At 36.8% G+C, this 23,111-nt stretch overlaps 1 protein-coding gene across 3 annotated transcripts in view; it reads right to left on the reverse strand.

Moving 5' to 3' along the window:
• Nucleotides 1-23,111, reverse strand: part of pdgfd (platelet derived growth factor d) — a 343,896-nt gene that overhangs the window by 13,290 nt on the left and 307,495 nt on the right. For all 3 annotated transcript variants that reach the window (XM_039744178.1, XM_039744177.1, XM_039744176.1), the window contains exons 4-6: nucleotides 12,433-12,492; nucleotides 11,408-11,609; nucleotides 1,834-2,048 (exon numbers count right to left, since the gene is read on the reverse strand). In XM_039744178.1, coding sequence (XP_039600112.1) covers nucleotides 1,834-2,048; nucleotides 11,408-11,609; nucleotides 12,433-12,492 — 477 coding nt within the window. The remainder of the gene's footprint in view (nucleotides 1-1,833; nucleotides 2,049-11,407; nucleotides 11,610-12,432; nucleotides 12,493-23,111) is intronic.

Genomic DNA, 23,111 nt, shown 5'->3' on the forward strand with positions numbered 1-23,111 from the left:
TAGTGAGCTGTAATGTATTGTGTGGATTTTATTTTCAAATGTGTGAGTCATAAAATACTTTGCAAGGCAGCTGTATGTAGTTCTGTGTCTGTTAGTTATCTTGTTAGGTCTGTAAAGTAATGACAAGGACCTCTTTTGTATCCTCTGCTGGGGGCTGCCTTATTTAATGTAAATACTGAAAGAGTGCCATTCTCATTTTACATTGTATTATATCCAGGACATAAAATGGTCCATTCTCATACAAATTTGAGGCAAAATTGGTTTGAGAACCAAATTGTTTTTTCTGAATTCCGAATTAATTCATGAAAAATATGACAAACTCAAGGAACCAATGTCTTGACCCTCATCAAATACCTCATAACTTCCTCATTACCTGGTGACATTTTTGACATGAACCACGTGGGCTTACGAAAGAGACTTTGTTGGAAGGGACACAGCCAACATAAGATGCCAGGCAGAGGGTATGTGTATGTGAGTATGTGAAAGAAAGAGAGAGAGATAAAGAAAGAGAGAGAGAAATAAAGAGAGAGAGAGACAGATGATCAAGCACCAAAAAAGCAGAACTTACAAGATCTGCTCCTACTGGTAAAATACATTTGGTCTTGGATGCCTGCCGGTGATCTCCGGGAAGATCTGGACTTAAATCCACTGATTAGGAAAAATGACTACCAATGGTGTTGTCCCTGATCTCAAGAAAGCAGAGTGAAGTGGAGCCGACGGTTTGAAAGTGTAAGTTGGGGATGAGGCATAAAAAAGTTAGACCATTGGAGCCATATGAATTGATCTGTGGAAGACAGGAGCACTGGCACCAACATCTGAGGTCAGCTGAGGAAGGAGAAAGCCTCAAGTAAGCCACTATATACCTGTACTCATTGCTTTTAGTTTTAAACCACCAATACTTTTTAATCATCTTAATAACATCACTGGTCACAACCCTGAGTATAGTGTTCTACAGTAGGAGGTGCTCCTGCTTCTAAAGCTTACAACCTGAATTACTCTTGTGATGGTGATTAATAAAATGCCTCTTAGGGTAGCTAGCTGGTGTGATACATGTCATGACTTTGACGAGATCTGTGGCTGCATTAACATTACCAAAATGTCCAGTATAGAAGCAGTACAACTAAGGTGAAGTGGTTATCTCTGTACTGCCACATTACAGATAATTTGACATGAAAACAGCTAGTGCTCTGATGTCGATAAAATGAAGAATCGACTCAAAAACACAAATGGCAAAATATACACTAGCTAGACACTTTTTCTGTAAACTGGAAAAGTTTAGTTTAAGGTATTGCATAGCTTAAAGAAGTAAAATCTAATATTTTTGCATTTTTAAGCATCTAAATAATTTACAAACATAAAAAGAACGACTAGTTCAAATTACTGTATATGGGAGACAAATTAATTGAGAAACAAAGCATCACAGGTAGCCATAATTAGATGATGGGACTTGTAAATAATTTATACATATTTATACTGAAGTACACATTTAATTTTTTTTTCCAGCCTTGCAATAAATTACCCAATAATAAGAGAAACTAATATGTGCCAATTAACTGCATAGACTTTGCCCTTAGAGATCATGTAATTTATGAGCCAGCATATCTCAGATTAACTAAAAAGTACAATACTGAATGCTGAAAATCATTCTAAATGCACCTCACACCAGATGATACTAGGATAGGTTCCAGCTTTCCCTTAATACTGGAAATAGTGGATTGAGACCATTTCTGGGGTGAATTCACTGACATTTACTGTTAACAGTTGCCTTGGGTTCTGATTTTATATTGCATTATATTTTTTATGTTTAGGTGGCTTCAAAAAATTGTTTCATACCTCATAAAGCTTCGTGGACTTTTTTAACACACCACAGGTGCAGGATCTCCAGTTCTCTGTGCCACATGCGCAGTTCCCACCACAACGCTGTACCAGCAGGCAACGGGGGAAAAAAACAGCATTGGTCACCTTCAGCTCTTCTCTGAGATTTACAGAGTAATTTCGAGGAGTACAGCTGTAGCGTGCTACATCGTCATTCATTCTGTCAAGGTCAACTGGAAAACACATATATAGGTTTAAATTAAGTAGATGCCCATTCATCCCTTATGATTCAATCTTGTTACAAGTATTTGCATTTCCTCTGTTTCTTTTTCTTTTGTATGGTCAAGTTTCCTCTCATATTACAAAGATGAGTACACAACATTGAATGGCAATTCTATATTGGTCCATGTAGTTCCTGCCTTGTGACATCACTGTCAAACTGGGACTTAACATCACTTTTACAGTGGCCATCCATTCCACACCTGAATTCTCACTTACTGTAGTAACTGTACAAATGTCTTGTCTGATGTAGCTTGCTCTGAAAATGTACAACTTATCATCTGAAAACTGGTGATGTAACCTTAGAATGCTTTCCTTGTATTTAGGGATTCATTTTAACTATAGCTCAGCATAAACATGTAAATACAACAAAACGTTCAAAAAGAATAACTTTTTTCAAATGAAAAAAAGATAATTACCTTTATTACAAATGACACTAATGCTATTGATTCACCAGAAAATCATGATTAGATTTTGAAACATCAGTTAACTAATAGTTTAGTGGATGAAATGGCCAACTGTATGTTGTTTTTTGTAACTCCCATGCTGTGGCCACGATGCTTCGTCATATACAGCATTTGGTAGACCTGCTTTACATTCATAACATGAAATTCATACCTGTATTTTCATCCTTTGCAACCCTACCCTGTCAGTTGGTTGGCAAGGTGCGATTTTCCTCCTCTATGAAGTAAGCCTTCTGGGTGATCTGTTTTGACAGTTCAGGCCTTATATTATTGCAGGCTCTTCAATCTCATTTTCACTTTCCTAGCTCATTATTCTTAACTCTGTAAATTTACCTACAAAACTCTTCCTTTACTCTCACAGAGGTCCTGTGATCTTGCTCCAGAGCCTTGTCCTTTCTGTTGGCAAAATACTTTTAAGAATGTGAGATTTTGTTCCACAACCCCTAACTACCAATTCATCCAACTCACAGTAATTTACAGACTTTCACATTCTCCACATAAATGTTTTCTCATGGGTCTTTCTCCTGATTCACTTTGTCATTTATGTTGACTTGGTTTACCTGGCACCGCCCTACAGTTTTCTGTTTCTGGTTACAAATAACCCAGTTTATTTCTTCCTTTCTGTATGTAAACATCGTTCTTATTCCTTAAACTCTACTTGTTTTTGAGCTTTTAAGGCTTTTTCTCACCTCACACCAGTGTGAAGTGCTCTGCCTTGGCACTACTGCAGCTAAATTACTTCTTGTCTCTCAATTGAAATCTCCTGAGCTTCTTTCTTTAACAAATGGTGATCATCCTTTGTTAATTTAATACTTTTTCAACTGTCTACCTCTCAGATTAATGGCGTATCCTTAGAATTCATTGAGAATTGGTTTACCTCAGTTTCAAAAATGAAACCTTTATTATTTGACGTCCACTGACAACATCAAACTTGGGTTCATTGGTCAGGGTGTCTGATGATTTTGTTACCTAATTATTTTCATCTCCTTCATTTATGCATTTTGTTGAATTTACCTATGCTGCTAGGCTCTGAAGGGTGGGAGGTATGGAATGTGGTTTTGTGGGGTACTAGGTCCTGTTTGGGGATTAAAATTTTTACCATTTAAGCTGACGTCTTAATGTTTATGTTAAATGCCTTGAATCAATAAAAAATTGATCACAGACACACACACACACACACACACAATGCCATTTAAACAGGATGGGGCATCTTAGTTCATTAGTAAGTCTACTTCTTCCCCCTCATCCTTTCCTAATCCTATGTGGGGTCAATGTGTTTGATCAACATTCTCCATACAGCTTGGTCCTACACCTCCTCGACAGTCAAGCCCTTTTTCTTCAGATCTTCTTTTGCTTTATCCATCCACCCATGCTTCCCCCTCCCTTGCTTTACCTTCCCTTGTACTTCAATTTCCATCACTCTTTTACCCACATATTCATTGTCTCTCTTAATCACGTGTTCATACCACTTCAGTCTAATTTCCAGTATTTTTTTTAGATATCTCTCCCACTTCTGTTGTACCTCTGATTGTCTCATTACTTATTCTGTCCTTTTTGGCAACTCCACACTTCCACCTCAACAAATTCTGGAGACCAACAAGAATCACAATGTTAATGGAAACTCAGATTCTACTATTAGTGTCTATAAGTAACAAATTTTAATTGTTTAGAAATGCAATCTATTGAACTATACAATAACAAACCAATGAATGTCTCATTCCAAGTGAAAGTGGTGGAGATTCTTACATATATACATTACATGATACAGAAAGAATACTGCAACAAAAATCATTTTAAGAAATATTACAGAAAAGAAGTCAGTTACAATAAAGTTCAGAAGAAGGTAGAGCTACAGTGACTGCAGTTATGAGATGTAGGACACACAATGGGTTTCACTGCAGTATAGCAATCCAAAAACAACTGCTGCCAACAAGACTTAAATGCTTGTCTGTCATTTTCCAGGAACAATGTGTCCTTTAATTAGATGGTGGTCTCATTAAATAAGTGCCATTTTCCAGATTGTGCCAATACAAAAAAAGTCAGGATTTATTTTACTTAAAAAAATCAAAAACAATAAATGTAGGGAAGCAGCACAATGGCCAGGAGATGCACATGCACTGAAACTGTGTCGTTAAAGTGGCTGTTCTTGTTTAGGACGTGTTGTAATTTAACCTGTTTTGAAACAATAGCGAAACGTTTTTGCCTGAAATATCTCCCAATATTTTCAGTGTAAAACAAACACAACAATCTATAATGGTGATGGTTATGTTAGTGTGATGTGTGGGGATACTTTGCTGATGCAGTAAGGAGTTTATCTGCTACAGAAACAGCTACTCTCTGAGTATGATAGCCATCAGAGCAACCAGACCCACCTACAGAGATCTGGGCAGTCCCAAGTCTGCGCACCTCAGAGGGTGCCGCCACTGAAATGCAGAGTTTACGTAACTCCTCCTTACAGCAGAGGAAGATGACCATCATGCCGGAGAGACAAGACGTTCCATGAACCTACCTGGATGGGCCACCTCAAATTGGGACCTGAGTGCTGCCATGCATCGCGGGCGACGCCCCGACACCACACCAATTCTGATCCCCAACAGGCCCCATTGAAGCAACTTCACATTAATTAAGCTTCATTTTAGCCATTCTAAAGTTTTGGATTAGCCTAGGCAAAGTCCCAATGTATTCCCAATAAAGATGCTTTGACATGACCTCAGATGAGACGTTCATGATGAAAAACCTGCAGACATTTCTGTATTAAAACAGTTCTTCAAGGAAGAGTGGACTAAAATATTACAGCAGCAAGCTGGAGTGTTTGGTTACAGTCACTGCTGCTATCAAGTTATTAAGTGTAAGGGGGTGTTTATTTTTTTCACACAGTGCTGGTTGGTGTTGAATAACTTTGTTTATTAAATTAAAGAAAATATTTTGTCAATGAGATTCTTTTTGTCTTATATTTGAATTTGGTTAAAGACTTGAAAACATCCAGTGTTAAAAATGTGCAATAACTAAGAAAATCAGAAAAGGGAGGAAGCAAATATGTTTTAATGATACTGTAGTTACTTAAGATTTTAAAAAAATACTGGATTATTTGCAGTTGTATTCTTCATATAGGACTTCACATTTTAGAGCTAAAAATTAACCTAGCAAATTGATGTACATGGGAAAAGAAGCTATGCAAAGAATGTACAAACTCACCACACTGGCATTCCAACCCAGTACACCTGTTAGGCAGAAGTAGTAAATATTGCACCTCCATGTCAAGGCCAATGTGCAAACAGTCAAAAATATTTGAACAATTATAAAGCCTGCAGTGAGTGATAATTAATTAGAATATTCTAGGATTAAAGAATTGCCAAAGGTCAAAGACTTTGTCTTTGCATCCTGAAGCTATTTTTGTAAATATTATTTTTAGCAGCATGTCAGACTATTAACCTTTGCCCACCTCATTGACTGCTCTAGACGTTGGAAAAGGCGCTTGTTTTACACAGCACTGTATGTGTAGACATCTCCTCTAATAATTGTACTCATGAGGGATTCCAGTTGCTTCCTCTGCATGTGAAGTGCATAATATGGTAACTTTGTTTAATGCAAGGCTGTTGACTACTCAGAGGATTTGCTGAACTAAATTGACTTTATATACATTTCAGACATTTGGGGGGAAAACGTTATTTTGTGTATATAATATATTGATACTTGTACTTGAATTTGACTAAAAAGTTAAACAATGTTTAAATTTGCTTTAGAGATAGAGTGACAATGTGGTGCAGTGGGAAGTGTAGCTGCCTTATGCTTCCAAAGTCCTGGGTAAGCAAACCCAGCTTTGACACCATCTGTTTAGATCTTTCCATTTTCTTGCCATTTCAACATGTGTTATTCACTAATTACTTTACTTTTCCTTCTGTATCAAAAAATGTACGTGTTAAGTCAATTAGTGAAAGTAAAATGATGAACTGGAACCATTAGTTCCTACCTTGAGTCCAGTGCTGCTAGGAGATCATCTGGCTCATGTGATCCTGAACTCAGTTAGATAGGTAGGGTAGCAGTTAGATGTTTTAATAGATTTTTCTTCAGGAATGTATAGTTGGATGGGGTACTCTAGACCCCATCCCGCATCTAGAATTGTAGTGTAGTTTCTTCACTAACTTTGCCAAACATTCTTTAGCTGTTTCTAGGTGAAACTACTACAACTCCATACTAGTGTGCTTCCTGTATTATTTATCTGATATTTCCAATTCAGAGCACACTGCTGCGTGCACAGTATTTTCTGTTGCTTGTTACATTGTCTAGTCTGGTTTCCTGTGTTTGAAAGAATGCAGTTCACACTTAAAGTCCCAGCCTACAGTCAGTTTCCTGCCTGTGTCTGCTCTTCACTACCTCCAGCCAATTGTCTTTGCCACAGCATACCCACCAACTGTGACTCCCCTACCCATATTCATTTCTTTAGATGAATCGGTTTCATTTTTTGCTTCCCAAAAACAAAATGAGCTTCCTATCAGCATCAAGACTGCTTCCAGACTATTGACTTTTTAAAAATCCAATGCTTCAGCTGGCATGTTGATACTTTACTGTTGTGTTTGAAATTGTTCTGCCAGAGAAATGGAAAGCAGGTCACACAGGAAAGGTCAATAGGGCCAAAAGATGGAATCCTAAACCAACACAATAGCAGAGATCACTACTAGAAAAGACAAGCAAATCTTTTATTGTTATACTGCAGATACTTTATGAAGAAGACTACTGATATATAATTGGTGAGCTGTTGGTTCTCTTATTCTTTGCATCTCATTTTGATTGGTAGTTCATTAAGAAAAAATAGATAATTAGACATTTTGACTACAGCAAATTCAGGGTTAAAAAAACAATATTTTTAGTCTTAAAAAACTAGATTAAGTAGCCATGATCTAGATAATATGACAAAATGTTAAAGAGTGTTGAATCACGAAGTAACTTAAATGCAGAAACTTTAACTGTAACACATCAAGAGTGAGTTACAATTTACACATCAATCTAACCGTGTGTTGTGGATGGATAGTAAACTAGAAGTGTGACGCCTGAAAAAAACCCTGGTAGTCCAAGGTATTCACTGTTTACCTTAATGATGACAGAAGCTAAATGCTAAGAGATATTGTATGTTTAATACAAATCCAGTTAGATGGATAAGACAGTCTAATTAGTACTGTGCTTGTAGATAATACAGAACAGAAACATATACAGTATATCAACAATGTTTCATTTCTATCCAAATTCATGATTAGCATCTTCCCATGGTACTTTACTTGTATAGCAAATGGAGACCTTTGCATAAATGCTGTACACAATTTGTGCTGCTGGAGCACAGACTTAGCAAATGATCCAAACAGATTTAAAAATTGTGATGGCTAGACGACTGGGTATTTTGAGGTATTCCCAGTATGCAGTGCTTAGTACCTACTGTATCTAAAGTGGTTCAAGGAAGGAGAACGAGTGAACCAGCGACAGGGTCTTGGTCGCCCATAGCTCATGTGAAGCAAACAGTAGCCTGTCTGGTTTAAACCCTCATAAGAACTACTGTAGTGCAAATTGCTAATATACTTAATGCTGGGCGTGAGAGAAATGAGTCAAAACATGTAGTGCATTGCAGCTTGGTGATTATTGGGTTGCATAGCCACAGACCATTCAGAGTGCCCATGCTGTACCCTAGCTTACAATGGACACATGAGCATCAAAACTGGAGCATAGAGCAATGGAAGAAGACGGCCTGGTCTAATGAATCATGTTTTATTTTGGATTATGTAGACAGCTGGGTGTGTGTACGTTGTTTACATGGGGAAGATATGGCAGCAGGATGCACTATGGGAAGAAGTCAAGCCGGCGGAATCAATGTGATGTGTTGGGCAATGTTTTGTTAGGAAAACTTGGACCCTGGCATTCACGTGGATATTACTTTGACATGTAGCACCTACATAAAGTTTGTTGCGGACCATGGAGACCCCTTCATGGCAATGGTATTCTCTGATGGCAGTGGTCTCTTTCAGCAGAATATTGTGCCCTGACACACTGCAAAAAATGGTTCATGAATGGTTTGTAGAGCATAACAAAGAGCTCTTGGTGTTGACTTGGCCTCCAAATTCCTCAAATCTCAATCTGATCAAGCATCTGTGGAATGTGCTGGAAAAACAAATCTGATCCATGTAGGCCCTACCTCACAATTTACTTGACTTAAAGGATCTGTTGCTAACTTCATGGTGCCAGATATCACAGGACAGCTTCAGAGGTCTTGTGGAGTTAATGTCTCAATGGTTCAGGGATGTTTTGGTGGCATGAAGGGGACCTACACAATATTAATGGAATGTTTTAATGTTGTGGCTGATTGATGTATGCAATTATATATAAAGCTTTAAAAAGCAAAAGTCTTACAGTATGTGCTATACTCTTTTTTATCTATGTGCTGGGTCCTTAAACTTGACTGGTCAGGACTGGTGTGCTTTTTATTGAAGTGCTCTAAAATGGAGATGGGGATAGAGAGGTCAGTTAGGTTTTATGGGCTGGAAGCTCTGTGCCTAAAGTGTTCTTAGATGTAAGTCTGGAACTTTATCTGAAAGCCTATAAGTCCCCTCTTACTGGAGAAGGTGGATCACTAAACAGAGGATCTTAGTGTCAGCCATGTAGGAAGATACCACTCTCAATGGTCTTAAGGTAGTGGTTCTCAACCTGTGGGGCGGGCGCGAAGATATCAAGAATCAAAAATATGAAAAAAAAATCTGTTGAAACCAAAACAAATTAACTTAAACTATATTCTGATACTAGAACAATAAATATAGAGTTAGATAAATGTCGATAAAAGTTAAGTAGGTATAATAAAATATGCATCTACATACACTTCAAAAAAATGTTGGGGGGGGGGGCGCGATTAAAACTGTTATGAAAACTTGGGTCGCAAATACTTAAAGGTTGAGAAACGCTGTCTTAAAGCAAATTACGGGCATTTATATATCATTTTCATTGATAATATCAAGTCAATTGAAAATACTCATTCTTTTCTTGTTTTTTTTTTTTATTTTCCTACTAGTCAAAAATATGCAGCATTGTAGCATCACCATACTTAAGAGAATATTCTTTTCTAATAAAGAAACATTATAGGTTATAGAAAAACTTAGAAAATATAGAAAATAAATAAGTGAGTAGAACACGGTTCTTTTTCCCACATCTGCTTATCTATCTATCTATCTATCTATCTATCTATCTATCTATCTATCTATCTATCTATCTATCTATCTATCTATCTATCTATCTATCTATCTATCTATCTATCTATCTATCTATCTATCTATCTATCTATAAATAAAAGAGAACCATTTATATTTTATTCAGATATTAGACTTGGTTTTTTATTGCCCTGCATAAAGACACCAATGGAAAATGCTCTATTAAGCATGATTCCCTGCTCTATTTAATTAACATTATGTGATCTAATTCACATTAGAAAGTATCCCAGTGAGTCTTGGCCTTGTAGCCTCAGTGAAAGAAATAATTACGGAAATTCACCTCTGACCTCCCTGACAATTGGCAGCCAAAGGCATTGACAGCACTTGCTTTGGTGTCCCTCTCTAGTGCCAAAATTGTTTCAGACAAATGTGGAGGAAACATTTGTCTCAGCAAGATTTCAGACTGATATCTTTGAAAGGAACTGATACAAGTTATTAGTCATACATAAAATTTGAACATATTTTTAGGGGGTGTGTAAATAATATGATGGCTGCTGCACTTTTTTATACACCGTTACAGTGCATCTGAGCAATTTAAAAGCCTATTTCACTTTATTTTCTTTCAGAGCTATTCAACCAGCAACTGTTCAAAACCTCTGGTTCATAACAAAAATGTCAAATGTATGAAATTGAAGCGATGCATTTAGGCAGCTGTTCTACAGACTGCTTGGTTTTTAATGTCAGTATAGTTTAAAAAGAGGAATAATAAGATAAGTAGCAAATAAAGGGAATTTTTGCTGTGTTTTTTGCTCCAGCTGTTCTTTGCCCTGCTTAGGAAAAGTGGGTTTTGAATATGGATAGGTGGAGGAACAGTTGGCAATGTGTACACTACATGTACAATTACAAAACAATTCTTCAATGAAAATCTAAGAAAAAACTGTAACAAAAAATGTCTTGCAAGCTTTTCATGACATGAACAAAATATGATCCAGGAACATTTAATGCAGAATTAATAATGGATGCTACAATCTTGTAAAATTATAAATGTTTACAGTATGGGATTTTTTATGAAAATATGTCATAAACTTTTTTATAAATTAGTTTATTATTTACCTAATACAATTATTAAATATGCTACTTTTGATGTGGTGACATAGAGGCACAATGGTTAATACTGCTATCTAGGGTAGAAATGAATTACACTGCCAGCTAGGTTGGTTGGAGTTTTTACATCTTCTCATATTTGTATGTTTTTTTCTTCCAGGTTTATTTAACTGGCAATTCAATATTAAACTAGTAAGAACATGTGTAGATGTGTTAGTGAATGTATTCGCAGTCAGCTGGTGTGCTGTCTACAGATGGACAGAACCTCAGACCTTTAGTAAACATTTAGTTATTTGGCTGACACCTTTATCCTAGGTGATCTACAACACTTGAGATACAATTAGTTACATTTCTTTTATTCTCCCAAATGGAGTGAAATGACTTGGTCACATTCACAGGCTGTGAGTAGTGGGATTTGTACCCACAACCCTAGAGGTTGAAGACCAATGTCTCAACCAGATAATGTTTAAATATGTAGAAAACATAATATACGTGCATTATCATGTCTCATTGCCACCACCCAGATATCTAAATTAAAACATATCTAAATGTAATTTTGCTTACTCTTTTGTTTTCTTTCCTGGTGATATGTTCGAGGCCTGTAGTGACCGGTATCACTATATATTTTTTCTAAGTCCTCTTGCCAGGTGTCTGGGTTTATGTGCTTCAGGACCTCTTCCACTGTGGTAAAAGCAGCAATTGTCAGGTCAAGGACAGCGGCTAGCAAAGGGGTATCAGTTACAGAAGAGGAAAACATGTCCAGTCCCTACAATTCCAAGCAAAAAATTATTTAGGGTTAATAAAAAGCATGTAGATTTTGCTTTCTAAAACCTCACTTTGAAATTCATAACCATCTACTTGCTTATCTGTCTCTCACTTTTATTGCCAGTCACACCTGACATTGCTATGAACCATGAGGCTCTTTTAGATCGTATGATGCTCAAAGGGGTATAATACACAACAGAAAATATTTGCATATTATAAAAAGTAACAATATACAACTTAGTTTAGAGTGGTTGGTATTAATAACGGGTGAAGTGAGTCTCTAATGGGTCTCAGTTTTAAGGTTACAAAAGGGAGCAAACAGAACATTGCACTGTTAAAAAGTTTCTTCTGCATTTGCCTATCATCACACTCAAGGAGAGCATTTACTGTCACTTCTGCCCTTAAGAAAACATCTCTCCTTCCAGTTATCAAGGGATACAATTGAGCCAGGATGGGAAGTCAGTGATAACTGTCTGAGCATCACAAAACAGGAAGACATTACTTCTAAATCTTTGTGATTTTTTCCATTTTTTCACAACCGATTTGCCAATAGTAATTAAACAGGGATTTTTTTTCCCATTTAGGGTCAAAACACTTTGATGCCTCTTATCTATTTACACTGGAATTGCGACAACAGGCAAATGTATTGTGTTTCTTATATAAAAGAAGTACAATCATCTTAAATAAGCAACTCCACTTCCAATTGAAAAATAAGTTGAGGGTGCACTAAGTTTAGATAGTATAAGTTTTGTTATGCATAAATGTAATAGACTGCCAATATGTTAGATATTTATCAAAATTGAAACAGACAACATATCACTTACAGACACTGAAAGAGTAACTGCTTCCCAGTTTGTTTCTGAAGGTACAGGTTGCACATCATCCTAAAAGCAAACATATAAAAATTGTTAAAATAGAGCTATTTCCAGTTCAGTTCATTTTATATTTATGAAGAATGCAAAATTAAGAATCTAGTGTGACTAAAATAAGGATAGATGTAATTTAGGTAAGACTTCTAATAACTATTAAAACACATATATAGTGTGATGGACGGTCATGGCCCTTTGCCGGCTGGGAGGCCAATATATTGGATGGACCGGTGGAGCAGACGTGCACAGGACACTGCCTTTCCCAGAGCGCTAGATGGCAGCACCCTGGGCACCTCAGATTCCCGCAAGGTTCCACAGGAATTGCAGTTTGGGACAGCCTTGTTGGGTTTTGTTGGGTCTGCCAGGGGGAGCTGCAGAGTCCTACTTGGGACTTCTGCCACACCTGGGAGTGATTGCAGACCTCCCTAACAAGCCATCTGGAATACTCCCAGGTGCAGCTTAAAAGGAGCCACCTCACTTCATTCAGTGAGCCAGAGTCGGGAGGAAAAGAAAGTAGCTTGCCAGAGGAGGAGTAGAAGTGGAATGAGGAAGAGAATGGGAAGAAAGAAAGACTGTGTATTGGTGCTTGGACTGTTATGGAACTGTACTGCTGTGGAAAGTGCTATGTTGCAAACTTGTGTCTGTTTCTGTCTGTGTTGGGGTTTGGATGGCTGGGGTGCCCTTTGGTGGCCAGAATAGATATATATAGTGCCTATAAAAAGTATTCACCCCCTTTTCACTTTTATTATTATGCCAAATTGAATCAAAATAAATGTAATTTGGCATTTGTGACTCAGATAAAGGGAAAAAGACTTAAATGACAAAATGAAAACAGATCTCTGCAAGGTGGCCTAAATTCAATACAAATATAAAATACAAAATAATTCATTGCTTAAGCATTTAAGCCCCTTTAATGTAATTTTCTAAACTACTTTGTCCTGAACAGGGTCGCACGGCTTTAGACTTTATAAGTCACATAATTAATGAAATTGATTTGTAATCAATATATACCTGTACCTGGAAGGCCCAACTTGTGGTGAGTCAGTATATTAGCCTAACCTATAAAATGAAGATAAAATAACACTCCAAGCAACTCCATACAAAGTAATTAAAATCACAAGTCAAGCAATGGATACACAAAATATCCAAGTCACTGAATATCCCTTGAAGTCCAGTTAAATCAGTCATTAAGAAATGATGTATATCTGCATAGAGGCCATCTACAAAAAGTGAGGCAGATGAGTGAGGGAGGCCACCAACAGACCTCTGAGAACTATAAAGGAGTTAAAACTTACAGAAACTCAGATTGGTGATACTGTGCAGACATCAATTGCTGCCCAGTTGTTTCACCAGTATAGGTGAAAATGGCATAGAAGAAGCGTCTTTAAAAAAAAACACATGACATACCAACAAGAGTTTGCCAGAAGGCACATGGAAGACGGGAAGAAAGTTTTATCGTCTGATAAGACCAAAATTGAGCTTTTCGACCATCAGACTAAACACCATGTAAGCCAAACATGGGACACTATCAAACAACACACCATCCCTAAAGTGAAGCATGGTAGTGGCAGTATCATACTATGGGAATGCATCTCTGGAGCAGGATCTGGAAGGATTGTGAGGGTACAAGGTAAAATGAATGCTGCAAAATTCAAGAAAATGCTGAAGGAAAACCTCATACAGTCTGCAAGAATTCTGCCCTTAGGAGGACATTTGTTTTACAACAAGACATTTACCTATGTATAAAGCCAAAGCTAGACAGGAATGCATAAAAACAACAATGTTAATGTCCTGGAGTGGCCGAGTGAGTGCAATGGTTACGCAAAGGGTGAAAATGACAGTGCCTCAGAAACTGCAGGCTCAAAATGGGCGTGGGTATGCACAAGATGGCTCCACTCTGGGGTTGATTGCGGTACCTTGGCCAATCACGCACACACGTGCAAAAGCAAGCAGATCAGTCAGGGGCCATATTCGTGAATTGGAGTGTGCAAAGGTTTGGACCTGGGCACAGTCTGGCCAATTAAGCAAATAAAAGAAACCTGCATGGGACAGAGTGGGGAACAAAATGAAAGGGTGGAGGTTAAATGATAGAAAGAAGGGCAGGAGTAAGAGAGAGCTGATGCAAGACGACAGGAAGCAGAGGGAATGAAGCACTGGGGATGGAACGTGTGGCTGGCAACAAAAGGGGGCTGAAGGTTGCTTCAGCTGAGATGGTAGAGATGGCAGCGGGAACTGAAGCAGTGGAGTGCCTGTGGAACGCCATGGGATAGGCGGTGGGGAGATGGGCAGGACTGAAGGTAGTTTGTGCCTGTTAGTCAATGTCTCTCCATGCTGCGAGATCTTAATAGGGTAAGCTGGACAGACATCAGATTTAAAGGGATGCACCAGGGATAGGGAGTTTTAAAGTACAGCTTCCTTCATACGATTTTCAACCTTGATTTTATGAATTATTTATTTATGGAGAAGACTTTTGCACTACTCTGTTTTGGACACTGTTTCTTTGGAATTGTTTTTAATAAAAGCACTGTTCACTTTTGCACCTTCCCCTTGGCTGGATGTGTGTGTCCTCTTTTGCCCAGGTTAACTCGATTATGACTATCGATGATCCTGGTTAGAGATGCTCCCGGATGAAACAGGTAGCATGGAGATGACCCAGACCGTCACAACGAGTCGGAGTCCAAATCTCAATCCAACTGAGACTTTTTGGCTGGATTAGAAAAAGGCTTCTCCATGCAACCTGACCGAGCTTGAGCAGTTTTGCAAGAAGAATTGGGGATTGAGACCTGTCCACACAGACTCAAGGATGTCATGGCTACTATTGTCTATTAACTAAATACTGACTTGACTGGGGTGAATACTTATGTTATCAGATATGTTGTGTTTTATATTTGTAATTAATTTTGATCGCTGTGCAGAGATCTGTTTTCTTTTTGACATTAAAGAGTATTTTTTTTTGTTGATCACCATCAAAAAAGCTAGATTAAACCCAGTGATTCAAAGTTCTATAATAATAATAAAATGTGCAAAGTTCCAAGGGTGGGGTGGAGGGATACTTTTAAAAGTGTTTGCAGAACACTGTTCAGGGGCAACTGGGTGACAGATAACTTGGTGAAAAGACAACTCAGCAAAAGACAATTCGGTGAAAAGACAACTCTGCGACATCCTTTACCAGTTAGGTAATAGGTTCAAAGAGATTTTTTAATGATATTTAAATGACAACGTAGGGCGCTGGAAATTTCACAGAATCACCTGCTTTATGAGAGTCCCAATACGTTGAGAGTAAAGATATTCCTTAAGCCGCACTTGCAGGTCAGCTTTTGTATTCTAAATAATGTTATCATACAATTACAATCAATACAATTTATATAAAGGATTAGCAATTTTGGTTGCAGAAGATAATTTAAGATAGAGTTTGTTCCATCTGCAGAATAAAGTTCGTTCGTCAATTATATAAATTTATTTTCAACATTTTAAATTACGTCATTTAAATATAATTAAAAAATCTCTTTGAACCTATTACCTAACTGGTAAAGGATGACGTCAAGTTGTATTTCGCCAAGTTGTTTCTTCGCCGAATTGTCTTTCGCTGACTTGTCCTTTCGCGGAGTTGACTGTCGCCCAGTTGCCACCGAACTGCAGAACACCACTCACTGGATACGGTAGAAAAGTCTTATAGTTTGATGAGACCAAAATGAAACATACTGCCCTGTGTAATGAGCAATATGCACACTGCATACATTAGAAACATGCATAGTTAATTATTTTAGCAGGTGCTTTTGTTTCTGTATTTGTAATTTTTTCTTGCTATTTTATTTGTAATTTTTTCTTGCTATTTAATTGTTTATTGGTACCTCTAAAACATAATGCACTGCCAGGTAAGGTGAAACTAGGAAGTGCACCATTTCACTTTGGATCAGCTGAGTTATAAAAGAAGGTGATTCCACAGTAAAGGATTCAAACTTAGACAAAAAAAAAGAGAAAACCTTATACAGAGCCCAAGCTCTAAAGCAAAAAAAAAAAAAAGGTTTGGATTAGTTCTATTGACATACTGAGAAACAAAGATAATGTTCAGCTAGTGTCCTTAACTGTTTTCCTGCTTTACCCTTACAAATGGACCTTTAACATTTCTGCAGTTTATAAGTAAATAAGCCAGGACTACAGCTTATCTTACCAAACACACCATCATACCATACTGACCCCATCATAAAGCAGCAGCAGCAACTGGCTGGAATGGCAAAAATGAAGGGGTTACAATGTAGAAGAAAAACCCAATAAAAGGCTTTGCCACTCTGCTGGAAAACTGAAAATGGAAAGAATACTAGCACAGCAGAGGTTTACAGTGAAAAAAAATGCCATTGCACCATTCAAAATATGTCAAGAATGCAAAATTACTGAGAGTCATCATTCCACTACTAGCATAACATACTGTAGCTAGAAATCTTTAGGTCAAATATTTCTTCATCATGATGTGCAAAGTTAATTCCGAATTACATGACGCAAAAAGACAACTGGCTGTAAGACCTGTCTGAAGTTCTTCAGCATCATACATACATATAAGAATTATCTTATTATTTACTATTTTGTCTTTCTGCGGTGAGCTGGCGCCCTGCCTAGGGTTTGTTCCTGCCTTGCACCCTGTGGCTGCAATTGGCTCCAGCAGACCTCCTGTGACTCTGTAGTTAGGATTTAGCGGGTTGGACACTGACTGACTGACTATTTTTTCTTAATTTTGGAGAGGACTGATGATGAATAAGATTCTCCAACCTAATTACAAAGGTAACATTAGGCTGTGAGTCTTTTAAATACGAAAAAGCCATAATGGCTGGATACTTATTTCAAGGAACTTTACAGTGATATGGTATTATTAAGTCACTGTACTCATCTAAGTCATGAAGTTAAAAAAGGGTCTAAATTTCAAAAGTGAGCATAAAGTTTTTTATACTTCCTATTAAGTAATATGAATGTGAGATGAAGCCATTATTTGCTTTATTAGTGCCTACTCCCTTAATGATTTCATACACTTATCCAGTGGGACACTGTCAGTATTTCCATTCCAGATGGGAACTACTTTTCTTTGCATGAATCAAAGTTGTTACTGCTCAGAGACTTAGAAAAAAAATATATAGAAAGCAAAACAAGTGTCAGCAAAATCAGACAGCACAGAAAGGCAGAGGATTTAAGCTAGAAAATGGCTTATTCTCAGTTGCTGTATATCCTTATTGCATGTCTGCTAACTTGTAGATAAATTTAATATGATGTTGCGTCTGAATGCATTGAAATTGAATTTATTTGAAGATTTTATGAGGGTTTTTTTTTTGGTCTGCTTAACTTTGTGACCTTTTAAATGCTGGTCTTTTTAATTTCAAATGAGAGCCAGTGAAACTGCTTGTGTCATTTTTAGAAATAGAAGAGGTTAGTGTCTGACATTTTCAGACATGAATCTTTTTTTTATTGGTAATTTTCAGTTGAGTCATTTGGATCATATTCTAGGCACATTACATTTCTTTCCACAGTTCAAGAAGTAAAAGACATGAATACAAGTAAAATCTGATAAAGCAAGACGCTAAGGTTCTTTGATCTGTCAGTCTTTGCTGTCTCAAAGGAGGATTTGCTTGAATTGAATGTTGCAAGAATATTTTTGTCTGACCATAATAAACGCTGGTACCCTTTCATACTCTGTTGACTTACATAATTTGAACAGACCATAAGAAGCTTTCACTTTTCTTTCAATAAGCATGGGGACTGTATTTTTTTCCTTAAGGAAATAGCAAGAAGCAGTTCTATAAAATGTATAACAATTTTCATGTTAGTGTTCTGTTTTGCTATCAATGATGTGTTACATTCATGTCTTTAACAATCAATGTAATAAATACTTTATTTATTTAATTTGGATGTTAAATTGATATCATGATGATCAAACCCCCACAATGATAATTATTGCTTTATACCATTATATAATTTCTATTTAGGCAATGTGATAGCCAGAATACAGCAAAACAAACTGAGGTTAACTTTAAAGTCATCTAAACAAGGATGATCTGGAAGGGGTACCTGTAATTGTGCTGGCTTGCTGGTGTAACTTCACGAAAAACTGAATGAAACAGCTGAGCCAATGCAAGTCCATAGGCACACATGGGAGCTGACACAATCAAATAATAAAGAACACAGGCAAATGAAGCAATATTTTTACTTTAAACTCTTAATACTTATCAACATCTATCCCTATGTGGCTGTGTGTGTGAGTTCTGCTGAGGTGTTTAAGGTCGATTTAAATCTTGCGCCTGATGGTAAACGTATTTGTGGTTTGGTGTGACCTTTTTCTGGATTAAGCCATGTTAGAAATTAATTAATGAATAAAATATATAGCTGTTTGGTCTTAAGTTACAACAGACTAGGCTTCTTGTGCCCTACCTCAAATTCTGCCCATGTTTCTCAAAATGGAAACAATGTCTCCCCTCTGGCAATCAAGGATAGTACATAGTACCTTATATGGCAAAAGCCCCCCAGTAACATTAGCAAATGTTTGAACATTATTAATATTTGTAGAAATACATTTTACCCTCTGGCATCTAGAAATGTAATATTTCTGTTAGCCATGGGGAAAGATGTAATAAATGTAGTGTTCAATTTGTGTAAGACATCTGATTATCAAATTAAACCATAAAATTGTTTGTCCATTTGGACATAAATGTATAAATCATTTTTATTCCTATTCCTGGTGCAACCTACATATAACAGTCTGGATTCCTCAAATCTGTTCCCACTATATTCAGAAATGGCCTTGAGCAAAGCAGGAATGGAATGGAAAAATGTTTCATACAGAAGCTTTTCCAGTTATTTGATTTTTTTTTTTAATTAATATTGTATGATTAAAAGTAACACTGGATTTCTATTTTAGGGATGTATACTGTAATAGGCTTGAATGGCATGAGGCACTACGCTTTTAGCTCCTGCCTAGTGGATTTGAATTCCTGTGCTATTTGCTCTCTGTGGTTTTCTCTGGGTAAAGTGGTTTTCCTCCCATGCCAAAAATGTGCATATTTAGCTATTAATTTTGAATTTGATGGATTGGAGTAAACCCTGCATTGAACCGCTGCCACATCTTGGGTAGGTTCAACGTGAGCTACCACAGCTATGCTGATGAAACGCAGCTGTATTTGTCAATAGCCCCTGATGACCCTGACTCTGTTGATTCACTAACACAATGTCTTACTGGTATTTCTGAATGGATGAATAGTAATTTTCTCAAGCTAAATAAGAGAAAACAGAAATTTTAGTGATTGGCAATGGATACAATGAGGTTATTAGAAATAAACTTGATGCATTAGGATTAAAAGTCAAGACGGAGGTAAAGAATTTAGGGGTAACTTTTGACTGTGACCTGAATTTTAAATTGCATATTAATCAGATCACTAGGACAACATATTTTCACTTAAGAAATATAGCAAAAGTTAGACCTCTTATATCATTGAAAGGTGCAGAAAAATTAGTTCACGCTTGTGTTTTCAGTTGACTAGATTACTGTAATGCACTCCTCTCAGGACTACCCAAAAAAGACATAAATCGTTTGCAACTAGTGCAGAATGCAGCTGCTTAAATCCTAACTAGGAAAAGAAAATCTGAGCACATTTCTCCAGTTTTCATGTCACTACACTGGTTACCTGTGTCATTCAGAATTGACTTTAAAATACTGCTTATGGTTTGCAAAGCCTTAAATAATCTCGCTCCATCTTATATATTGGAATGTCTGACACCCTATATTCCAAATCGTAACCTTAGATCTTCAAATGAGTGACTCCTTACAATTCCAAGAGCTAAACTTAAAAGAAGTGGTGAGGCAACCTTCTGCTGTTATGCACCTAAAATCTGGAATAGCCTGCCAATATGAATTTGCCAGGATTATACGGTGGAGCACTTTAAAAAACTGCTGAAAACACATTACTTTAACATGGCTTTCACATAACTTCACTTTAGTTTAATCCTGATGCTCTGCATATTTAATTAATTATCCTTACTATTCATGGTGGCTCCAAAATAAATGCTAACTCCTAATCTCTATTCGGTTCTTTTCCCGGTTTTCTGTGGTGGCGACCTGCACCACCACCACCTAATCAAAACACCATGATGTTCCTACATTGATGGATTAAAGGCCAGAAGTCTACATGACCATCATCATCAAGTCCTTCCATGAGAACCCTAATTACAATGAGGACTGATCATTTATGTTAGGTAGAATGCCCAGAGGGGGCTGGGCGGTCTCATGGTCTGGAACCCCTGCAGATTTTATTTTTTTGCCAGGCATCTGGAGTTTTTTTTGTTTTTTCTGTCCTCCCTGGCTAGCAGACCTTACTTTTATTCTATGTTAATAAGTTTTGTCTTATTTTAATTCTTACTTTGTCTTTTTTCTCTTTCATCATCATGTAAAGCACCTTGAGCTACATTATTTGTATGAACATGTGCTATATAAATAAATGTTGTTGTTGTTGTTCCTGTGATAGGTTTGAGCCTTATTAAACCTGAATTGGATTACAGCAGTTTGAGAATTTTATGTTATAATAAGCACTTCAATTTTTAATTTACAATGACGCCTTAGAAAATCTTCCAAAGAGTTATATTCTGAAGTGTCCACATTCTATGTAAATTTACTCACTAAATTCAAATTGGTACCTTTAGCAGTTTAAGAGTCTTTACTTCCATACACAAGCACAAAAGTACTTTCAATAAGTGATGATATTAGCTTTGTAAACATAGATGGACATTGGGTAGGAATATCTGGGTAGGAATATTGTTTTATCACTAGTTCATTAGAGGGTTTTACAAACTTGTGTGAATGTCACTATAACTTTAAAAAAGGCTTCCATAATATGGTTTAAGATGTATTCAAACAGCAGGCTGAATCTCCTTTGCTTGGAAACCCTTCAGTAAGCAAAGTCATAGGAGTACTGTAGCTCTGTTGCCCTTACACTTAGTGTGATTTTGTAATGTGTAATTTTTTTAACGAAATACACTTCCTAGGAGATTTATTGTGTTTTTTTTTTGCTTTCAATATAATGTTTTCTACATTTTTTATGTGTTAGTTAATTTAAATCATGTATTTCAATTTATCTTACAGATTGACCATCTGAAGTCTTCTTCACCTAAAAATAATAAAGTTCATTATAGCACTCTAACAAGTGCTTTTTGGTGATGTTTGGTTGGCTTTGGCTGTCATTTTCTTCAGTAAAGGTGCTGCACCATGCACAGCCTTCCCACAGCATATACTGACAAATTTTCCAGTTATCTTTAGTAGTTTACAAAGTATCACTTTCCCATACAGTCTCTTATTCATAGCTTTACCTTATATATAAACATCTACGCGTAGAAGTGTGTTTGTCTGTCTGGCTAGGCTACAGCATGAAACTCAAAGAAAGTGACTCTGTCACCAATATGAAACCACCGACAAAAGAGAAACTCACTTAGCTGCTAATATACAAGCAGGGCGAGCACATTGGCAAAACAAAACCTGCAAGGAAAGAGAAACTCACTTAGCCGCTAATAGACAATGGAGGTGAGCACACTGGCAAAACGAAACCTCAGAAGAAAGAGAAACTCGCTTAGCTGATAATAGATAACTGATGATTGATTGAAGTGGTAGAATCTATGGTTTCTAGGAGCCTGGGCTTTTTACAGCACGGGCTTACACAGCTAGTAAATAATAACTTTGTAACTGAGGAACTGATTCAATTGGCTGGAAGGTATCAACCCCTCTGTTTTGAGTTTCTGTCATGAATAAAATTTACAGTTTCCACCACAGTGCTACAAGGACAAGGTAAAAGCATGGAGACATGGTATAATGGGAGATTTCATGATAGGATCAACAGAAACCTCCTATGCTATCAATGTCTGAATGTGCGCAAACCATCGGGAATGACACAGATAAAACTTCAAACACATATGTAACATTTTTCAGAGCATCAACTCTGATAGGTTTCCTTTTTTGCCTTATAGTGTGAAAAATGTGCTATATAAATAAAATGTATTATTATTATGATTAATGTTTTATTTTTATTTTACCTGGCTAACAATAAAGGAATGCAATTCATCTGTAAATTTAGAAGGATTACTCTGATAAAGATTTACTGGAATTATGAATTAGAATATTATAATTAGACAGAAATGAGATGGTGCAATGAGGAGGTACACCTTCAAGCTGGACAGGTAATGCCAGTCTTCATAGAAACAAACTTTCAGCTTTCTTTATGTTAAAGAAAGCAAAATGCATAGGAGGCAGTGCAGAGCAGTAGCTAGGTCTAAGAGTAGGCAAAAACACTAAGCAAAAGTCTTGGTCAAGAAACAAAGTTCAAAGTCCATTCATCATCTTCTGACAAAATTTACCCTAATTTAAATACTGAAGACATTTTAATTTTGAAGATAAAGAGATTTCAATATGTGGATATTAAGAGCAGTACATTGCCATCTTTTATAAGAAGGATGGTGACTCATTAGGTCAGTAAGTACATAACAAACAACGCCCATAGTGATAATAAACAACATAGACATTACAAAGAACATTACAAGAAAAAAAAAAACAGAACACAAAATGGCATTGTTAAAATAAGAAAATAATGTAAATATTACAAAATACCCAAAGCTGA

The sequence above is a fragment of the Polypterus senegalus genome, chromosome 2, assembly GCF_016835505.1.
Source record: "Polypterus senegalus isolate Bchr_013 chromosome 2, ASM1683550v1, whole genome shotgun sequence".
NCBI lineage: Eukaryota > Metazoa > Chordata > Cladistia > Polypteriformes > Polypteridae > Polypterus > Polypterus senegalus.